The sequence below is a fragment of the Kogia breviceps genome, chromosome 18 (genome assembly GCF_026419965.1).
Source record: "Kogia breviceps isolate mKogBre1 chromosome 18, mKogBre1 haplotype 1, whole genome shotgun sequence".
Lineage (NCBI taxonomy): Eukaryota > Metazoa > Chordata > Mammalia > Artiodactyla > Physeteridae > Kogia > Kogia breviceps.
Genome location: NC_081327.1, coordinates 12,613,389 through 12,631,174, shown reverse-complemented (window position 1 = coordinate 12,631,174; position 17,786 = coordinate 12,613,389). Strand labels below are relative to the sequence as shown.

Genomic DNA, 17,786 nt, shown 5'->3' with positions numbered 1-17,786 from the left:
GTGAGCTATTTGTTAGCTATTATTTATTTATAACTTTGCTGTATAACCTGGGGAGGGACCCAAATTGGGGTGTATCACGAAACAGTCCCAAAGGATTCCCGAATCTAGGAATACATCAGTAAACACAGAAACAGAGGGACACAGACCCGGGGTGGGGGGTCTCAGATCCAGCAACTTCTTGTTAAACTCCCAGAGGACGCTGAGAATCCAGAGAAATCAACTCAGAGTCTCAGGGAAGCCCACTGACCACCTGTCCCCCCTTTGCCTCTTCAGTACTATTACTCCGTGAGGGTCTTCGCCGGCCAGGAGCCCAGCTGCGTGTGGGTGGGCTGGGTCACCCCCGACTACCATCAGCACGACATGAACTTCGACCTCAGCAAGGTCCGGGTGGTGACGGTGACCATGGGGGATGAGCAAGGCAACATCCACAGCAGGTGCGGGGGGGAGGGGGCGGGGGCCGTGGGAGACTGGAGGTCATCGCTGGGCACCTCCTCCTCCTTTCCTCCTCTCTTCCTGCTTGTCTTCCTCCCATGGCCCCTGCTCTGTGTTTTCCCTCCTCCTCTTCTTTGTCCACTTCTTCTTTTCCATTTTCTCCTCCTCTTCCGTCTTGCCGTCCTCTTTCTAGTTTACCTCCTTTTTCTATTCTCTCCTCCTGCTCCCCTTCTCCTCTCCTCGTTCTGGAACCACCCCTTTCCCCCACCAGCTTCTAAGAATTCTAGCTCCGAGGGGCTCAGGGTCTGGGGTGAGGGGTTTCAGCACTCAGATCTGCAGGTGGTGGGTGTTTGGGGGTGGGGCTCTGAGTCATGGTACTCCGGGAGCTCAGGGAAGGGGGTGTCCAGGGTCCAGAGCGCCTCGGCTGACGATCTGGGCACTGGTCACTCCTGTGTCCTCTAGCCTCAAGTGCAGCAACTGCTACATGGTGTGGGGTGGAGACTTCGTGAGCCCCGGGCAGCAGGGCCGGATCAGCCACACGGACCTTGTCATTGGCTGCCTGGTGGACTTGGCCACTGGCCTAATGACGTTTACCGCCAACGGCAAAGAGAGCAACACCTTTTTCCAGGTAAGCCCAGCTCTCATTCACCAACTTAGCAGCAGCGTCCTCATGTCTCAGCATGCTGGGACAACCCTCCCAGACACCCTCTGAGGGCAGACCCCAGAGAGACGGGATAAAACAGCCTCAGGGCAGGCCAGAGCTGGGAGGTTCCTGGGAGACCACCTAGGTGAACCATTCCTCGAACTGACATCCAGAAAGGGGGAGACACAGCAGAGCCTTGACCTTAGAGAGAGGTCCATATCCCCGTTGGGCTGGGTGATACCAGTCACTACCTTTTCACCAATCAGGGGACATCCTAGGATGGGCCAAAATTCTAAGGTGGGATTTTCCTTTTCACCACTTTATTATGAAAGATTTCAAGCACACAGCAAAATGAAAGGAATTGTATCATGAATGCCCATATACCTACTACCACGAATCTGCTATCCATCCATTAATCCATCTAACTTTATTTATTTTAAATGGAGAATTTTAAAAATATGCAAAAATGGAACAGCATAATGAACCTCCATGTCCCCATTACACAGCTCCAACTAGTACCCACTCACGGCCAACTTTTTTCATCTTGATCCACACCCACTGGAGGATTCTGAAGGAAATCCCAGATATCATATGGTTTGTCTCTTTTCAGTATGTATCTCTAAAAGATAAGGATTCTTTTAAAAAATGTAGCCACAATACCACTATTATCTTAAACCCCAAGAATTCTTAGATATCACCAAATATCCAGCCCATGGTCAAACTTCTCTGGTTGTCTCAAAAATGTCTTTTTACCGTTTGTTTGAACCAGAATCTAAATAAGGTGATATGTTTTAGTTGGTTGCTAAGTCCCTTCAGTCTCTTTTCATATGTAGATTTCCCTTCCATTTTTTTCTTTTTCTTCCCCTTTGAAATGTATTCATTGAAGAAACCAGCTGTCTGTCTGGTAGAACTTTGCTCCTCAAAGTGTGGTCTCTGGACCAGCAGGCTCTGCATCACCTGGGAGCCTGTTAGAAAGGCAGAATCTCAGGCTCTTACTCAGACCTGCCCAATCAGAATCTGATTTTTTAAAATAAATCTCAGGGCATTCGTGTGTGTACTACCATCTGAAGAGTGCTGGCCTCGTTTCCCACAGGCTGAATCTGGCTGATGCACACCTGAGGTGTCATTTAAACATTTTCCTCTGTCCCCTGTATTTTCTTGTAAACTGGGAGATGGGTCCAGATTAGATTGGGTTAGATTCAGGTTTGGCAAGACTGCTTCACAGATAGTGGTGTCTGTTGTGTTAGAGCCTGGGTGGGTTTCTCCTCAAAGATCAGAGGGGCTGCAGGGAAAGGCAGTCAGAGTGTGCTTTTTGAACTTTGAAGAATAAATAAGTGCTTGGGAGAGAAATGGCAGGAATGGCATTCGTGGGTGGGGGTGGGCCTGATGTGCGCCAAGACCCAGACAACAGGCTGCCCGGGGGGAGGTGGAGGAGGTTGGCCTCATTGGATCAGAGGAGGTGCAGCCCATGAGCCACTTCAGGGCTCTTGCGGAGCCTCCAGTGCCTGAGTTTGGATCTGAAGACACCAGCAGCATCAGGCTGGGGCAACGGGCTCCCGAGTCGGGGATCCAGAGTCAGTACCACCTCCAGTTCATCTTCTTCCTCACCCTGCCCTCTTCTCCCTTCCCAGGTGGAACCCAATACGAAGCTGTTTCCTGCTGTCTTTGTCCTGCCGACACACCAGAACGTCATCCAGTTTGAGCTGGGGAAGCAGAAGGTCAGGGTGCAGTGATGGGGCACGAATAGGGGCAGGCTGAGGACAGAGGTGTGGGAGGTCAGGCTGGCGGAGCGGCTGAAGCGGGAGGGTGGGGGGGGGAGAAATCCGGGAGGTCTTCCTGGAAACAGAGTGGCGGGAGAGAGGGTGGGGAATCCTGACATGTGCACACCCCTGTGTCCCCAGAACATCATGCCGCTGTCGGCCGCCATGTTTCTGAGCGAGCGCAAGAACCCCACCCCACAGTGCCCGCCGCGGCTCGAGGTGCAGATGCTGATGCCCGTGTCGTGGAGCCGCATGCCCAACCACTTCCTGCAGGTGGACGCGTGGCGTGCGGGCGAGCGGCTGGGCTGGGCTGTGCGGTGCCAGGAGCCGCTGACCATGATGGCGCTGCACGTCCCCGAGGAGAACCGGTCAGGGGCAGCCCCGGCGCCCGGGGGTGGGGCGGATACGGCAAGCCCTCTGGGGTCTGGATGCCACGCGGTGCCTCTCCCCACGACCCCGGGACTCCAGACAACACCCCAGGAAGCCCCAGACCTACCTTACCATCCCCAGATAACACTCTAGGGGGCTCTAAATCCCTTTCAGCAGGCTCAGACCCACTTCAGGGGACCCAGACTCAGCCCAGGCATCCCCAGCTAACACCCCAGTGGACTCCAGACACCTACGGGGCTCCAAACCCATCGCAGGGAGTCCAGATCCACATCAAGGAGACCACACAACACCCCAGGCGCCTCAAGTGCACCTCAGAGAGTCTTGCACATTATTCAGAGAGGCCTGGAGGCACCCCAGGTTCTCTTGGACATACCCAGGAGACTTTAGAGGTATCCCTTGGAGATATCTAACCCGCTCCAGGGGACCCAGGCACACCGGGCTAAAGAGTATTCACATGGATGACAGGAAAGCTTTTAAGGACTCTAAATGTGGCCAGGATCCCCGACTCAGCCCAGGAAGATGCTTCATCTCTCCTCTATTCACTGATTCGACAAATAGCTCTGAGCTCCTCCTGTGTGACAGCAGAATTCTAGCCTGGAGACACCAAGCTCTTCTGAACGGACATTCTAGTAATGCTCTTGTATAACTCAGGGCACTCAGACCTGCCCAGGAAGACTCAGACCCATCCCCAGGGGCCTCAGACACACCCAGTTATTCATTTGTTCCTACAACAAATATTTATGGATCACAGACTATTTGCTAAGACCTTTATTTATTTATTTTTGGCTCTGTTGGGTCTTCATTGCTGGACGTGGGCTTTCTGTAGTTGCAGTGAGCAGGGGCTACTCTTCGTTGCGGTGCGCAGGCTTCTCACTGCGGTGGCTTCTCTTGTTGTGGAGCACGGGCTCTAACTGCGCGGGCTTCAGTAGTTGTGGCACGCGGGCTCAGTAGTTGTGGCTCGTGGGCTCTAGAGCACAGTCTCAGTAGTTGTGGCGCACTTGCTTAGTTGCTCTGTGGCGTGTGGGATCTTCCCGGACCAGGGCTCCAACCCATGTCCCCTGCATTGGCAGGTGGATTCTTAACCACTGCGCCACCAGGGAAGCCCGCTAAGTCCTTTTTAGGTGCTGGGAATATAGTAAACAAACAAATAAACAAAAGAGGCAGAAATGTCCTGTACTGGTGGAGTTTACATTCTGGTGGTGCTCAACTATAACCAGGGTACTCAGACCTGCCAGAGGGAGATTCAGACCCAACCTGGGATCCTAGATACATCTCAGGGTCACCAGATATTTCCCATGGACTCTTAGATCCCCAGAGTACCAGACCATCCCACGGATCCCAGATGTATGTCAGGGAGCCCCCAGACCACGGAGGGACTTCCAGAACCATTAAAAGACTCCTAGACTCAGCTCCACAGACCTCACAGAACCTTGACCCAGCAGAACACTGGGATTCGCCGCTGGGGCCACCAACACTCACCTGAGCACCTCTTTGCCCCTCTGTGGTCTGTGTCTCTGTCTCCCACCTCCTCTTGCCTGCTGAGTCCCTGAATGTGGCCCATCTTCACTGCAGATGCATGGACATCCTGGAGCTGTCGGAGCGCTTGGACCTGCAGCGGTTCCACTCGCACACCCTCCGCCTCTACCGCGCTGTGTGCGCCCTGGGCAACAACCGCGTGGCACATGCTCTGTGCAGCCACGTGGACCAGGCACAGCTGCTGCACGCCCTGGAAGACGCGCACCTGCCCGGCCCCCTGCGTGCAGGCTACTACGACCTCCTCATCAGCATCCATCTCGAAAGTGCCTGCCGCAGCCGCCGCTCCATGCTCTCTGAGTACATCGTGCCCCTCACGCCTGAGACCCGTGCCATCACCCTCTTCCCGCCTGGAAAAAGAGCAGATGATGGTCCCCGCCGCTACGGCCTTCCTGGTGTCGGCGTCACCACCTCGCTGCGGCCTCCACACCATTTCTTAGCTCCCTGTTTTGTGGCTGCCCTGCCAGCTGCTGGGGCGGCAGAAGCTCCAGCCCGTCTCAGCCCCAGCATCCCTCTGGAGGCTCTTCGGGACAAAGCACTAAGAATGCTGGGGGAGGCAGTGCGAGACGGCGGGCAGCACGCACGCGACCCTGTCGGGGGCTCCGTGGAGTTCCAGTTTGTGCCTGTGCTCAAGCTTGTGTCCACCCTGCTGGTAATGACTTCCTCATGCTTCCCTCTGTCCTGTTCTCTCACGTTCCAAATCGCCCACCCATCCATACGTACATACCTACATACATTCCCCTCCCATTTGTACATCCAACTACCCATTCGTCTCTCTGTCCATACACCCTTCGCCTTCCAACTTATCCTTCTATCATCTACTCATTCACTTTTCCTTCCATCCATTTGTCTGCCATCTATTCATCTGTTTAGTAATCACTTCCTTCTTTCCATTCATCCATCCAACCAACCATCATTCATCCATCCTCCACCAACCTTTCCATCCATCCACCTATTCATTCAAACACCCCCCCATCTTTCCATCCAAAAGTTCCTCCTGTCTTGATCCTTCCAGTCTCCAACCAATTATCCATCCATCCATCCATGTATCCATCTATCTAACTTTCAATCTAGTTGTCCATTCATTCTTCCATCCATTCACACATCATTACACCCACCATTTCATCTATTCATCCATCCACCTACCCATTTATTTATTAATCTATCTTTCCCTTCATGCATTCAGCCATCATCTTCCTTCCACCTGTGCATCCATTCATCCACCCGTCCACAGATGCATCCATTTCTCCATCTTCCACCTATCTGTCCATCAATCCATGCATCTCTCTATCCATATATAGTAAGACCCATCCACGTACCCACAAATCCATCCAACCATCTACACCCTTTAATTCACCCATTCTCCATCCTTCTACCCCTTCTTCATTTCATGTACCCTTCCGTTCACATACCCATCTAATGACTCACCCACATATCCATCCATCCATCCAATTTTTCATACACAAACCTATCCACCCATCCACATATCCATCCTACCCCAGTGCCTGGTTATTTACCCATTTATCTATTTGCCCATCCACTCATTTACTTGCTTATGCATCTGTCAAGCCATCTCTCCACCCACCTATCTATACATCATTTATCCTGTCATCCACTACCCACCATCTCTTCTTCCACCTTTACCTTCACCTCTCAGTTCATTATCCACCCATCCATCCATCTCCTCGTAAAACCTCTATTATTCCATCTGTTAATTCATCCACCCAGTCACCCAGTCCTCCCCCCATTCATTCATCTCTCTCGCTTTCCCTACTCTTTCTCCCTTTTATCTACCTACTCTCCTTCCATCTGATAGCACCTTCATTATGTTGACTGAGAGTTAGCATATGCTGGGAGATATGAGGGCCTCAGGTGTAGGGTGTGTCCTGTTACAGAGTAACAAATGCTCAAGCTTGGGAAAAAGGACACTTCCTTGTGAAGGGAGAGGTGCTCATGTTTGGCTGTGTAGTCTGGGCCATGTACGTGGGACACAGGGTGTGGATCTGGGGGGATCTTAAGGAGGATGGATGGCAGGGCAGGGGGATGCCATTCCTGCTTGTAAGAGGAATCATACACAGCCAATGCAGGAATGAATCTGGCCTGTGCAGGGGAGACAGATCTGGGGAGTGAGGCTGGGTCTTGATTATGGAAGCCTTGCAGGCCACAGTGACAGACCCAGGCTTTGTCCCGTAGGTGATGGGCATCTTTGGCGATGAGGATGTGAAACAGATCTTGAAGATGATTGAGCCTGAAGTATTCACTGAGGAAGAGGAGGAAGAGGAGGAAGAGGAGGAAGAGGAGGCTGAGGAGGAGAAGGAGGAGGATGAGGAGGAAGAGGCACGGGAGAAGGAAGATGAAGAAAAAGAGGAAGAGGAGGCAGCAGAAGGGGAAAAAGAAGAAGACTTGGAGGAGGGGCTGCTCCAGATGAAGTTGCCGGAGTCTGTTAAGTTACAGGTGGGCTGATTCTTCCTGTTTTCCAGCCTCCATCCCTCTGGGCTAGGACATACAGGGTCTGGTGGGGCTTGAGTCTGGACTTTGTCCCAAGGCAGTGGGGAGCTGTGGAAGGGCATAAAGCAGTGGAGTGCTGCTGGCTTTGAGTGAGCTATCTGGTTTCCATGTGGGAGGTGAATTAGAGGGATGAGACCATGGAGGTGGCTGGCTTGAGGATCCAGGCAGGAGACAGTGGTGGTTCAACGAGAGCAGGGCTATGGAGTGGGGAGAGAAAGCAAGAAAAGTTTCAAGGAAGTCCTGATGGTCTCACCACCATCCCTCCTGCTGCATGGCTGTCATCCCACAGATGTGTCACCTGCTGGAGTATTTCTGTGACCAAGAGCTGCAGCACCGTGTGGAGTCTCTTGCAGCCTTTGCAGAGCGCTACGTGGACAAGCTCCAGGCCAACCAGAGGGACCGCTACAGCGTCCTTGTGAAAGCCTTCACCATGACTGCAGCTGAGACTGCCCGACGTACTCGCGAGTTCCGCTCCCCACCCCAGGAGCAGGTCCTCTGACCCCTGACCCCAGCTGACCTTACTGTCTAAACCCAACCTCAACCTCTCCCCTTACTCTGATCACTGATGATACTCACTTAACCTCTAAATCTGAGCTTGACCTCTGACCCTATCCATATACTTATCTGTTACTCTTCTGCCTCTCTCTGAACCAGACTTCTGAGTCACCGCAGACTGACCCTGACTCCTTTCGAACCTTTCGTCGCCCAGATATTCTTCACTAATGACCTTAGACAGGAACTCACAATTGGATCTTTGATCCTTGACTTCAGAGTTCCTGCTCTGGGGTCTCTGACCCTCATTCTGATCTTTGACCTTCCCCTAGATCAACATGCTGTTGCACTTCAAAGATGCTGAGGATGAGGAGGATTGTCCTGTCCCCGAAGAGATCCGACAGGATTTGCTCGAATTTCATCAGGACCTGCTGACACACTGTGGTAAGAGAGGAGATCAGAGAATCCTCCTCCCAAACTTGCTCCTGAGACTTGTCTTGAAGTTTTCCTAAGATTTCCTGATCTTCAGTATCTACAGTATTTGTGCAGTAACTGTTGGTAAAATGAATGAGTGACTGAATGAATGACCATGTTAGTGAACAGGTAGATGATGAGTGGAAGGATATGTTTACATGGGTATTTGGGTGGATGTATATGTGGACACATGGCTGTAGGCTATAGCTGGATGGAAGAGTGTGTGAATTGATGGAGAGAAGGATGGCCGAATAAAGAAATGGGTGAAGAGACGGCTGACTGGTTGGATGAAGGAAAAGAAGGATGGCTGGAGGGATGGATGGATGACCTCTATTTTTTCTCATAAGTCAGCTGATAATCTTACTGAGATTTTCTTATATGTGATGAGTCATTTTTCCCTGGCTGGCTTTCAAGATTTCTCTTTTCCTTTGCCTTTAAGCAGTTTGAGTATGACGTATCTAGGTGTGGAGCTCAATGAATTTATCCTACTTGAGCTGTTTTTGTTTTTTGCTGCACCATGAGGTTTGTGAGATCTCAGTTCCCCAACAAGGGATCGAATGCAGGCCACGGCAGTGAAAGCCAGGGATCCTAACCACTAGGCCACCAAGTTTCTTGGGTGTGAAGATTAATATTTTTCATCAAATTTGGGACTTTGAGGCCATTATTTTTCCAAATATTTTTCTGCTCCTTTCTCATCTCTCCTTCTAGGACTCCCATTATGCATATGTTGGTACACTAGATGGTGTCCCACAGGTCTCTGAGGCTCTGTTAGTTTTTCTTCAGACTGGATAACCTCTGTTGTTCTACCTTCAAGTTCACTGATTCTTTCTCCTACCAGCTCAAGTATGCTGTTGTACCCCTCTAGTGTTTTTTTAATTTCAGTTTTTGTACTTTTCAACTCTATATGGTTATTTTTTGTATTATCTACCTCTATTAATATTCTCTGTTTGATGAGTCATTGTCATCATAGTTCTCTTTAATACTTTAGACTTGGTTTCCTTTAGTTCTTTGAAGATACTTGCCATAGTTGATTTAAAAGACAAATGATTCGAGGAATGAATAAAGGAACAAACATGAACATATAAAGAAACAAATGAAAAACCCCACGAATGCACACATGAATGAGCAATGAGTGAGTGAACACATGAATGAATAAAGAAGTAAATGATAGAGCAGATTAATAAGCAACCAGATGAATGACATGCCCTCCCTTCCTGACCACCTCCAGGAATTCAGCTGGCGGGGGAGGAGGAAGAACCAGAGGAAGAAGCCACCCTGGGCAGCCGCCTGATGAGTCTGTTGGAGAAGGTACGGCTGTTGAAGAAGAAGGAGGAGAAACCGGAGGAGGAGCCACCCGCTGAGGAGCACAAACCCCGTGAGGACTGGGGCCACCAGGGATGGCGCAGGGGTGGGCCAAGCAGCCCTGCGCTTGGGGAGTTTCTGGGTCCAAGACAGGCCACCAGGAGTAGCCCAAGGGACGGGTGGATGGGTATTAATGAGAGAGGAGGAGTGGAGAGAGGGGTGAGAGAGGAGGCATGCTGGAGGCGTGGCCCCAAAGTTGGGGCTGCACGGTGTGTGTGTTGGAACAGTGTGGTGCATGGCTGCCAGAGCAGAGGCATACACCCAACCTTGAGATGGGGCAACTCCTGCACCACCATGGCTTCCATGTACTTGTGGCTTTTCTTTGTTTTTCCTTTATTTCTTGGTGAAAAGATTACTATTCTGAGGGGTTAGGAAAGCAGTCATGATAAATGTTGGGCCCATGGGTCATTAGGCAAACTATATATTAACACCATATAACAAGTACAGAGTCCCTAACTTTGGTGGAGGGTTTATTCTATAACATTCAAGAAATTTTATTGGGTCAACTCTGGGCCAGGCACTGTTGGTAGGGCCAGGGAATATAATAGGGGGAAGAGTCAAAGTCCCTGCCCTCAAGGAGTTTAGAATATTACAAAAGATACCATGCATATACCATAATGTCAGATGGCCATACGTATTAAGAAGAAAACTAAAGCTGAGTGAGAGGAGAGAGAGGGACAAAGATGGAGAGATTGGAGTGGGGGAGTGAGGTATGCAAAGATCTGGGGAAAGATGGTTGGTACAGATGGAACAGCCAGTGCAAAGGCCCTGAGGCAGCAACATGCTTGGTGCGTTTAGAGACCAGTGTGGCTGGAGCAGAGTGAACAGGAGGAGAGGTACAGAATATGAAGTCAGAAGTGATGGGTCCAGATCGTGTAGAGCAGATGGAAGGAAGGTAGGACATGTCACAGGTCATGAATTGTCACCATCATTCAGTGCCAGTGCAGGAAGCTTTCTCCTGACCCTGAGGCACAGGAGACATCTGTCTTCTCTCCCGGAAATCCTGGGAAGAAAAAGGGTTGTGAGAGAAAGAGAGACAGGGAGAGAAATGGATGCTGGATATAGGAGAGGAGAGTCCCGGGGACTTCGTCAGGGAAAATAAAAGAGTTCATTTTTGACATAATTTTCAGATGACACCAAAGTCTTCACAGTTTTTTTCTTTTTTTTTCTTTTTTTTAATTTTTTTTTTTATTTTTTTTTATTTTTTTTAAAGCTAGTCAAATTTAGCAGTGGGGGGTTGTATACCAACTTTAGTGACACTAACGTTAATAAGTTCTGGTAACCCACTACCATCGGACCAGCCCACAGTTTTTCTTTGAGTCTGTTGTCTCCCATGATGAAAAATCAGCAGTGTTTTTACAGAACAAATGGAATTACCACTTGCACTTTCAAAGGTGCTCAGAATAATGCTCTGGTACTTTTCAGTGATACAACTGCTTTTTCCTCTTAAAGCTTTTAGGGAGGCACTTACGGTCTGGGTATAGGGTGAAGAGGATAGGGAGACTCCTAGAGCCGCAGAACAAAATCTGCCAGAATCTGCCCACTCCTGGCAGGGGGAGGGCGGGGGGTGGGTGGTTAGCAACTGAGAAGCCCTCTGGAAAGAGGGGCGCCCTCTGTACCATTTTCACTCAAGGCCCTGGCCAGGAAGAGTGTTCCTACCCTTGTGTCCCCTTCCCAGAGTCGCTGCAGGAGCTGGTGTCCCACACAGTGGTGCGCTGGGCCCAAGAGGACTTCGTGCAGAGCCCCGAGCTGGTACGGGCCATGTTCAGCCTGCTGCACCGGCAGTACGACGGGCTCGGGGAGCTGCTGCGTGCCCTGCCCCGGGCCTACACTATCTCACCCTCCTCCGTGGAGGACACCATGAGCCTGCTTGAGTGCCTTGGCCAGATCCGGTCCCTGCTCATCGTGCAGATGGGCCCCCAGGAGGAAAACCTCATGATCCAGAGCATTGGGTGAGGCCCTGCCCCTCCCCTGAGGCTGCACATCCCCTGGGAAGGGAGGGGAGACCTTCCGGCTCAAGCTTGTCTACCGGCTCACGTCCTCTGGATGCAATAATGTGTCCTTCCCCGTTTCTGCCCCATCCTCAGGGTGGTGTGCTCCTCCCAGCAGCTAGCCCATCTCCCTAGGTAATGTCCCCCCCACCCCCCCTTACCTCTCCACCCACCCCTGGGTAACAGATCCTACTCACCTGTGACTCTTGGCTCAAGAATTACCCTCTTTGAGCTTCGGTTTCTTCATCTCTAAACTGAGGAAGAGCCACGCTTATCTTGAAGAGTTGTGGTGCGGCTTCAGTGAGCTCGTGTAGTGGTAATAACAGTAATAATAATGATAACAATAGTCTTGAGCACTCAGTGCCAAGTGAGCCTCATTCATTCACTCAGCAAACATCTACTGAGCACCTACTGTGTGCCAGGCCCTTTCTAGGCACTTGGGGTTACAACGTGCAACATGATAAAGATCTCCGCCCCAGGGGAGCCCACCTTGGATCCTCTGGTTTCCTTGTCTGTGAAAGAGGGATAATTCTAGTTCCCGCCTCCCAGAGCAGACATAAGGATTGAATGAGTTCAGGTCTGTAAAGGGAGCGGTGCCGGGCACAGACTAGGAGTGCGGTAATGTTAACTGTTAGCACAGTGGTGGTGATGGCTCCCGCAAGGGTCTGGAGGCTCTCCCTGGACTTGACCCCATGCACTCTACCTGTCCACAGGAACATCATGAACAACAAAGTCTTCTACCAACACCCGAACCTGATGCGGGCGCTGGGCATGCATGAGACAGTCATGGAGGTCATGGTGAATGTCCTTGGGGGCGGCGAATCCAAGGTAAGGGGGCTGTGTGGGCCGGGGAGCTCAGGGGAGGGGGCCCCGGAGGGCAGGCACTGACCACCAGCCCACCCTGCTTGCCCAGGAGATCCGCTTCCCCAAGATGGTGACCAGCTGCTGCCGCTTCCTCTGCTACTTCTGCCGCATCAGCCGGCAGAACCAGCGCTCCATGTTTGACCACCTGAGCTACCTGCTGGAGAACAGCGGCATTGGCCTGGGTGAGGAGCCCTGAGCCCACTCCTGGTGGTCCATCCAGGCTGCCCCCACTCTCCACTGGCTCACTGAGTCATTTAACAAATACTCACTCTCCACTCACCCTGGATCTGGACCTGTAATGAGCACTGCTGGGGATACCCAGACAGCCCTGGCCCTGGCCCTAATGGGGTTCACAGTGGAATGGGGCAGACAAACCCATCCCAGACAGTGTCAGCCTGGACTGGTCAGGCCTGGGATGGAGAGGCACAGTCAGAGGAGGCACCTGACCCAGGCTGGAAAAGGGGTGGTCAAGGAGGGCTTCCCGGAGGAGGTGAGGCAAGCAAAAGTGAGACAGTCAGCTAGGCACCTCCGAAGAGCATTCTCACTGCCTCTCACCCCCACAGGCATGCAGGGCTCCACGCCCCTGGACGTGGCAGCTGCCTCCGTCATCGACAACAACGAGCTGGCCTTGGCGTTGCAGGAGCAGGATCTGGAGAAGGTGTGGAGGGAGGAGGCCTGGCCCATACGTGGCCCCTTGGGGCACCTGCTGATTTGGGTCCCACTCTATGGGTGCCATTGTGCATGGTCCAGAACTGAATCAGAAGGGGAATAATTTGCAGCAAAGGGACAGGACCCAGTCACTCGCTCACGGGGCTGAGTGAAAATCCACACCCCACCCTCCCCAGCCACGTGGGCTTGGCACGTTTCTTGGCCCTCTGTGCTCCCTGCTTCTGTGCGTAGCAGTGAAAGGCATGGGCTCTGGAGCTCAGCAACTTAGATTCAACTCACCGCCCCCACTCCCAGCCCCGCTCTCTTGCTCTGTGGCCTTGGACAAGTGGCTTAAATTCTCCAGGCCTCCATCTCCTCATTTGTAGAATGAATATAATAGAAACAGTTTCATACAGTTGTTCTGAGGATTAAATAAGTTAACTCACGAAAGCATTTACAAAGCAGTAAGCACTCTCTGACAGTTATCTACTATTATAGTATTATTTATTTAACAAATGTTTTTGAGCATCTACTATGTGTCAGGACCCCTCCAAGGCAGTAGGGGTATGACAGTGATTGAGAGTCAAAAATTCTTGTCCTTGTGAAGCTGACATTCTAGTTGGGAGGATGGATAATAAACAAGATGAAGAAGTAAAATATGTGGTGTATTAGCTAGTGACGAGTGTTAAGGAAGAAAAAACGTGAGCAAGGGAGCAAAATATCAAGTGTCGGGAGGGTGTCTGAGTTTAGACACGAGTGGTCAGAGAAAGCCTCACTGAGAAAGTGACCTTCAGGTAAAGTTCTGAAGGAGATGAGGGCCATATGGACATGAGGGAGAAGAGCATTCCAAGCTGGGAAGCAGCCAGTGCAAAGGCCCTGAGGCAGGAGTGAACCTGATGAGTTTGAGGAACAGCAGAGAGAGCAGTGTGCTTGGAGCAGAGGGAGACAGGGTAAGTGCTAGGATGCGAGGGCAGGGAGTTGACAAGGGCAGATTGTGTGGAGGGTCTGTGGGCCACAGCGAGGGCTCTGGCTTGGGCCCTAAGTGAGACAGTAGGGGTCTCTCTGACTGTGGGGGACAGACTAGGCGTTGAAGGGAACAGTGAGCCCAGGGAGGAGGTGGCTGCGATGGTCCAGGTGGGAAACGATGGTGGAGGATGAGGGTTATTGTTTGCTGAGGGATCCAAATTGGACTGCGGAGCTCCAGGGATGGGCAGGGACTCGAGCCTTGGGGAGGAGGGTGGTGTGGGTATAATCTCTGGCTGAGCCTCCTGTGCCCCCAGGTGGTGTCCTACCTGGCAGGCTGTGGCCTCCAAAGCTGCCCCATACTCCTGGCCAAAGGGTACCCAGACATCGGCTGGAACCCCTGCGGCGGCGAGCGCTACCTGGACTTCCTGCGCTTCGCTGTCTTCGTCAACGGTGAGGCAACGGGTGGCGGTAATAGGGCGGGAGGCTGGGGGTCACTGGCCAAAGCCTCCCTCGGGTGTGGCCCACATCCTGGGCCACAGGCCTGACCTGAGCAGGGATGCCTCCAAGTGGGCGCGGGGCAGGGTCTGGAGGAAAACGGGGGCCTGACGTTCACCCCTGAGGTGCCAGGTCAGGGGCTGTCCAGGGAGGGGCCCTGGGCAGCGGCTCATGAGGCCTCCGGACCCCGCGAGCCGCCAGGTGAGAGCGTGGAGGAGAATGCCAACGTGGTGGTACGCCTGCTGATCCGCAAGCCTGAGTGCTTCGGGCCCGCCCTGCGGGGCGAGGGCAGCTCGGGGCTGCTGGCCACCATTGAAGAGGCCATCCGCATCTCCGAGGACCCCGCGAGGGATGGCCCAGGAGTCCGCAGGGACCGGCGGCGTGAGCTGTGAGTCTCCTGCCCCCTCCGACCCAACCACCACCCTCCCCGAGCCCCTCGCTGCCTCCTCACACCACCCGCCTCCCCCTGCAGCTTCGGGGAGGAGCCCCCCGAGGAAAACCGGGTGCACCTTGGACATGCCATCATGTCCTTCTACGCTGCCTTGATCGACCTGCTGGGCCGCTGTGCACCAGAGATGCATGTGAGACCTGAAGGCTGGGCTGGGGGGCGGGCACAGCCAACCTTGAACCTCTTCATTCAGACATTCAACAACATTGATTTAGCTGTTGCTATGCGTGTGGTCCTGGGCTAGGCAATGCTGGGGACACACCAGTGGCCGAGAGAGCCCCTGGCCCTGCTCTCACAGAGCTCTCAGTCCAGTGCGGGAGATCAGGCAATGAAAGCCAGTGGTAGTCAGGGCTGCAGGGAGAAGCACAGGCAGAGGGGTCAGGGCTGGGAATTCTAGAGTTAGCTCCACGGGACGGAGTCTTTACCTGCCAGTGGGTTGGGAAGGGATGGAATGGGGGAATGACCATATGGGGCAGGGGGTGCCTGATGACATGCCCACCTCCCCTCTCCAGCTAATCCAAGCCGGCAAAGGCGAGGCCCTGCGGATCCGCGCCATCCTGCGCTCCCTCGTGCCCCTGGACGACCTCGTGGGCATCATCAGCCTCCCATTGCAGATCCCCACCCTGGGCAAAGGTGCGGAAGGGCGGGGCTCAGCAAGGGAGTGATGCTGGGGAGGAAGCAGAGGGACCCCCAGAGCAGCCCTGACCCCGCTCTCTTTTTTTTTTGTTTGTTTGTTTTTTTTGTTTTTTTTTGCGGGCCTCTCACTGTTGTGGCCTCTCCTGTTGCGGAGCACAGGCTCGGGACACGCAGGCCTAGCGGCCATGGCTCACGGGCCCAGCCGCTCCGCGGCATGTGGGACCTTCCCGGACTGGGGCACGAACCCGTGTCTCCTGCATCAGCAGGCGGATTCTCAACCACTGCGCCACCAGGGAAGCCCCCTGACCCTGCTCTCTTGCCCACAGATGGGGCACTGGTACAGCCAAAGATGTCGGCATCCTTTGTGCCGGACCACAAGGCGTCGATGGTGCTCTTCCTGGACCGTGTGTACGGCATCGAGAACCAGGAGTTCCTGCTGCATGTGCTAGATGTGGGTTTCCTGCCCGACATGCGGGCGGCCGCCTCGCTGGACACGGTGAGTAGTCTGGCCACGCTCCCGGCCTCCAGAGTGGGATGTGTCATGGGAATAGTGGCAGCACTTTTGTTTGTTCTGAACTGTGTACATATCATAATCCTCCCTCCCCCACCATCAAGATAGAAAACAAAAACCAAGAAAAACTCTGAGTTCTGGGAAAGGGTGGGTGGAAATCCCCAACACCTCAGGTTATGAAAAAGAATTCTCAGTGATGGCTCAGCACCGTGGAGATACAAAGACCCATGCACAACAACAACAAGAACAATAATAATAGAAGGTGACAATGCCAAGTTAAGATGAAGACTGATAACTCACCATTGGTTTGGCCGAATGGAGGAAGCAGTTTCAGTGAGGTGGTGGGGCTAAAGCCTTATGGGAAAGGATTTAGGAGAGCCTGGCAGGACTTCCCTGGCGGTCCAGTGGTTAAGACTCCACGCTTCCACTGCAAGGGGCGCAGTGGAAGTTTGCCCCCGGTCAGGGAACTAAGAGCCCATATGCCATGCAGTGCAGCCAAAAAAAAGAGAGAGAGAGAGAGAGCTCCTCTCAGAGAGAGAGGTTGAGAGGTGAGGTATTGGAGACAGCAAGTGTTGACAGTCTACACAAGTTGGTGACAGAAGAGGCAGGGAAATGGCGATGTGCTGGCTGGGTGAACTTGGTCAAGAGAAGGCTCTTCTTAAGATGGGAGAAATGACTGTTCCCTACTGGGAAAGGGAACCCCGGAACTTGAATCTATAACTACCAGTTTATCAGATATACAGGGAGCAGAGGAAGAAGTTAACTGACACCACTGGGAAGCAACCATCCAAGGCCCAAATGTAGGAAATTCCATTGGACCCATGACTCAGTTTCTTCAGCAAATAAATAGCCTTAAAAGGGGGGGAGGAAAAGGAACAGTTGCTGATGGAGAGACCTGTCAGCCAAGTACAGTATGGGGGTCTTCCTGGGGCCCTGATCCAAACAATCGCAGCTAAATGCAAAGCCATTTTTGAGACAGTTTGAGAAAGCTGATCATGATTATTAAGAAATTTCGTTAATTCTGTGAGGTGTGATAATGGCAGCATGGAATGTTAAATAGAAGTATTGATACTTGTCTGAATGGAGATACATATTGAAGTATCTTTGGGTAAAATGTTATATGGCTGGGGGTTGCATGAAATATTACAGGAAAAAAGGCGAAGGTAGAGAGGAAAAGCATGCAGAAGGTGGGTATCTGCAGAACAGCCTAATCTGGGTAATGAGGGTTCATTAATTGGCTCCTGGACTTTTGCGTGTATTTGAAATTTTGCATAGTCCGAAGTACTAAGGGTAGTGGAGTGTGGGAGAAGCAGGTTTCAGGGGAAGATCAGAAGCCGGGGTCATTTGTCCAGAGTTATCCTGGGCGGGTGTCAGGGCTTGATGTCCTCACCCTGCGCCCCAGGCCACTTTCAGCACCACGGAGATGGCGCTGGCGCTGAACCGTTACCTGTGCCTAGCGGTGCTGCCGCTCATCACCAAGTGTGCGCCGCTCTTCGCGAGAACCGAGCATCGCGCCATCATGGTGGACTCCATGCTTCACACGGTGTACCGCCTGTCCCGCGGCCGCTCGCTCACCAAGGCGCAGCGCGACGTCATCGAGGAATGCCTGATGGCGCTCTGCAGGTGGGGCGGG

At 52.6% G+C, this 17,786-nt stretch overlaps 1 protein-coding gene across 2 annotated transcripts in view; it reads left to right on the top strand.

Annotated features, from left to right (window-relative positions):
• The window catches only part of RYR1 (ryanodine receptor 1), a 117,283-nt gene that overhangs the window by 33,218 nt on the left and 66,279 nt on the right, over positions 1-17,786 (top strand). For both annotated transcript variants that reach the window (XM_059044978.2, XM_059044977.2), the window contains exons 30-48: positions 274-434; positions 895-1,060; positions 2,707-2,793; positions 2,977-3,203; positions 4,798-5,410; positions 6,952-7,212; positions 7,556-7,756; positions 8,091-8,202; positions 9,461-9,607; positions 11,273-11,546; positions 12,299-12,413; positions 12,499-12,631; positions 13,013-13,107; positions 14,378-14,513; positions 14,760-14,946; positions 15,031-15,139; positions 15,519-15,639; positions 15,969-16,138; positions 17,556-17,776. In XM_059044978.2, the coding sequence (XP_058900961.1) occupies positions 274-434; positions 895-1,060; positions 2,707-2,793; positions 2,977-3,203; positions 4,798-5,410; positions 6,952-7,212; positions 7,556-7,756; positions 8,091-8,202; positions 9,461-9,607; positions 11,273-11,546; positions 12,299-12,413; positions 12,499-12,631; positions 13,013-13,107; positions 14,378-14,513; positions 14,760-14,946; positions 15,031-15,139; positions 15,519-15,639; positions 15,969-16,138; positions 17,556-17,776 (3,536 nt within the window). The remainder of the gene's footprint in view (positions 1-273; positions 435-894; positions 1,061-2,706; positions 2,794-2,976; positions 3,204-4,797; positions 5,411-6,951; positions 7,213-7,555; positions 7,757-8,090; positions 8,203-9,460; positions 9,608-11,272; positions 11,547-12,298; positions 12,414-12,498; positions 12,632-13,012; positions 13,108-14,377; positions 14,514-14,759; positions 14,947-15,030; positions 15,140-15,518; positions 15,640-15,968; positions 16,139-17,555; positions 17,777-17,786) is intronic.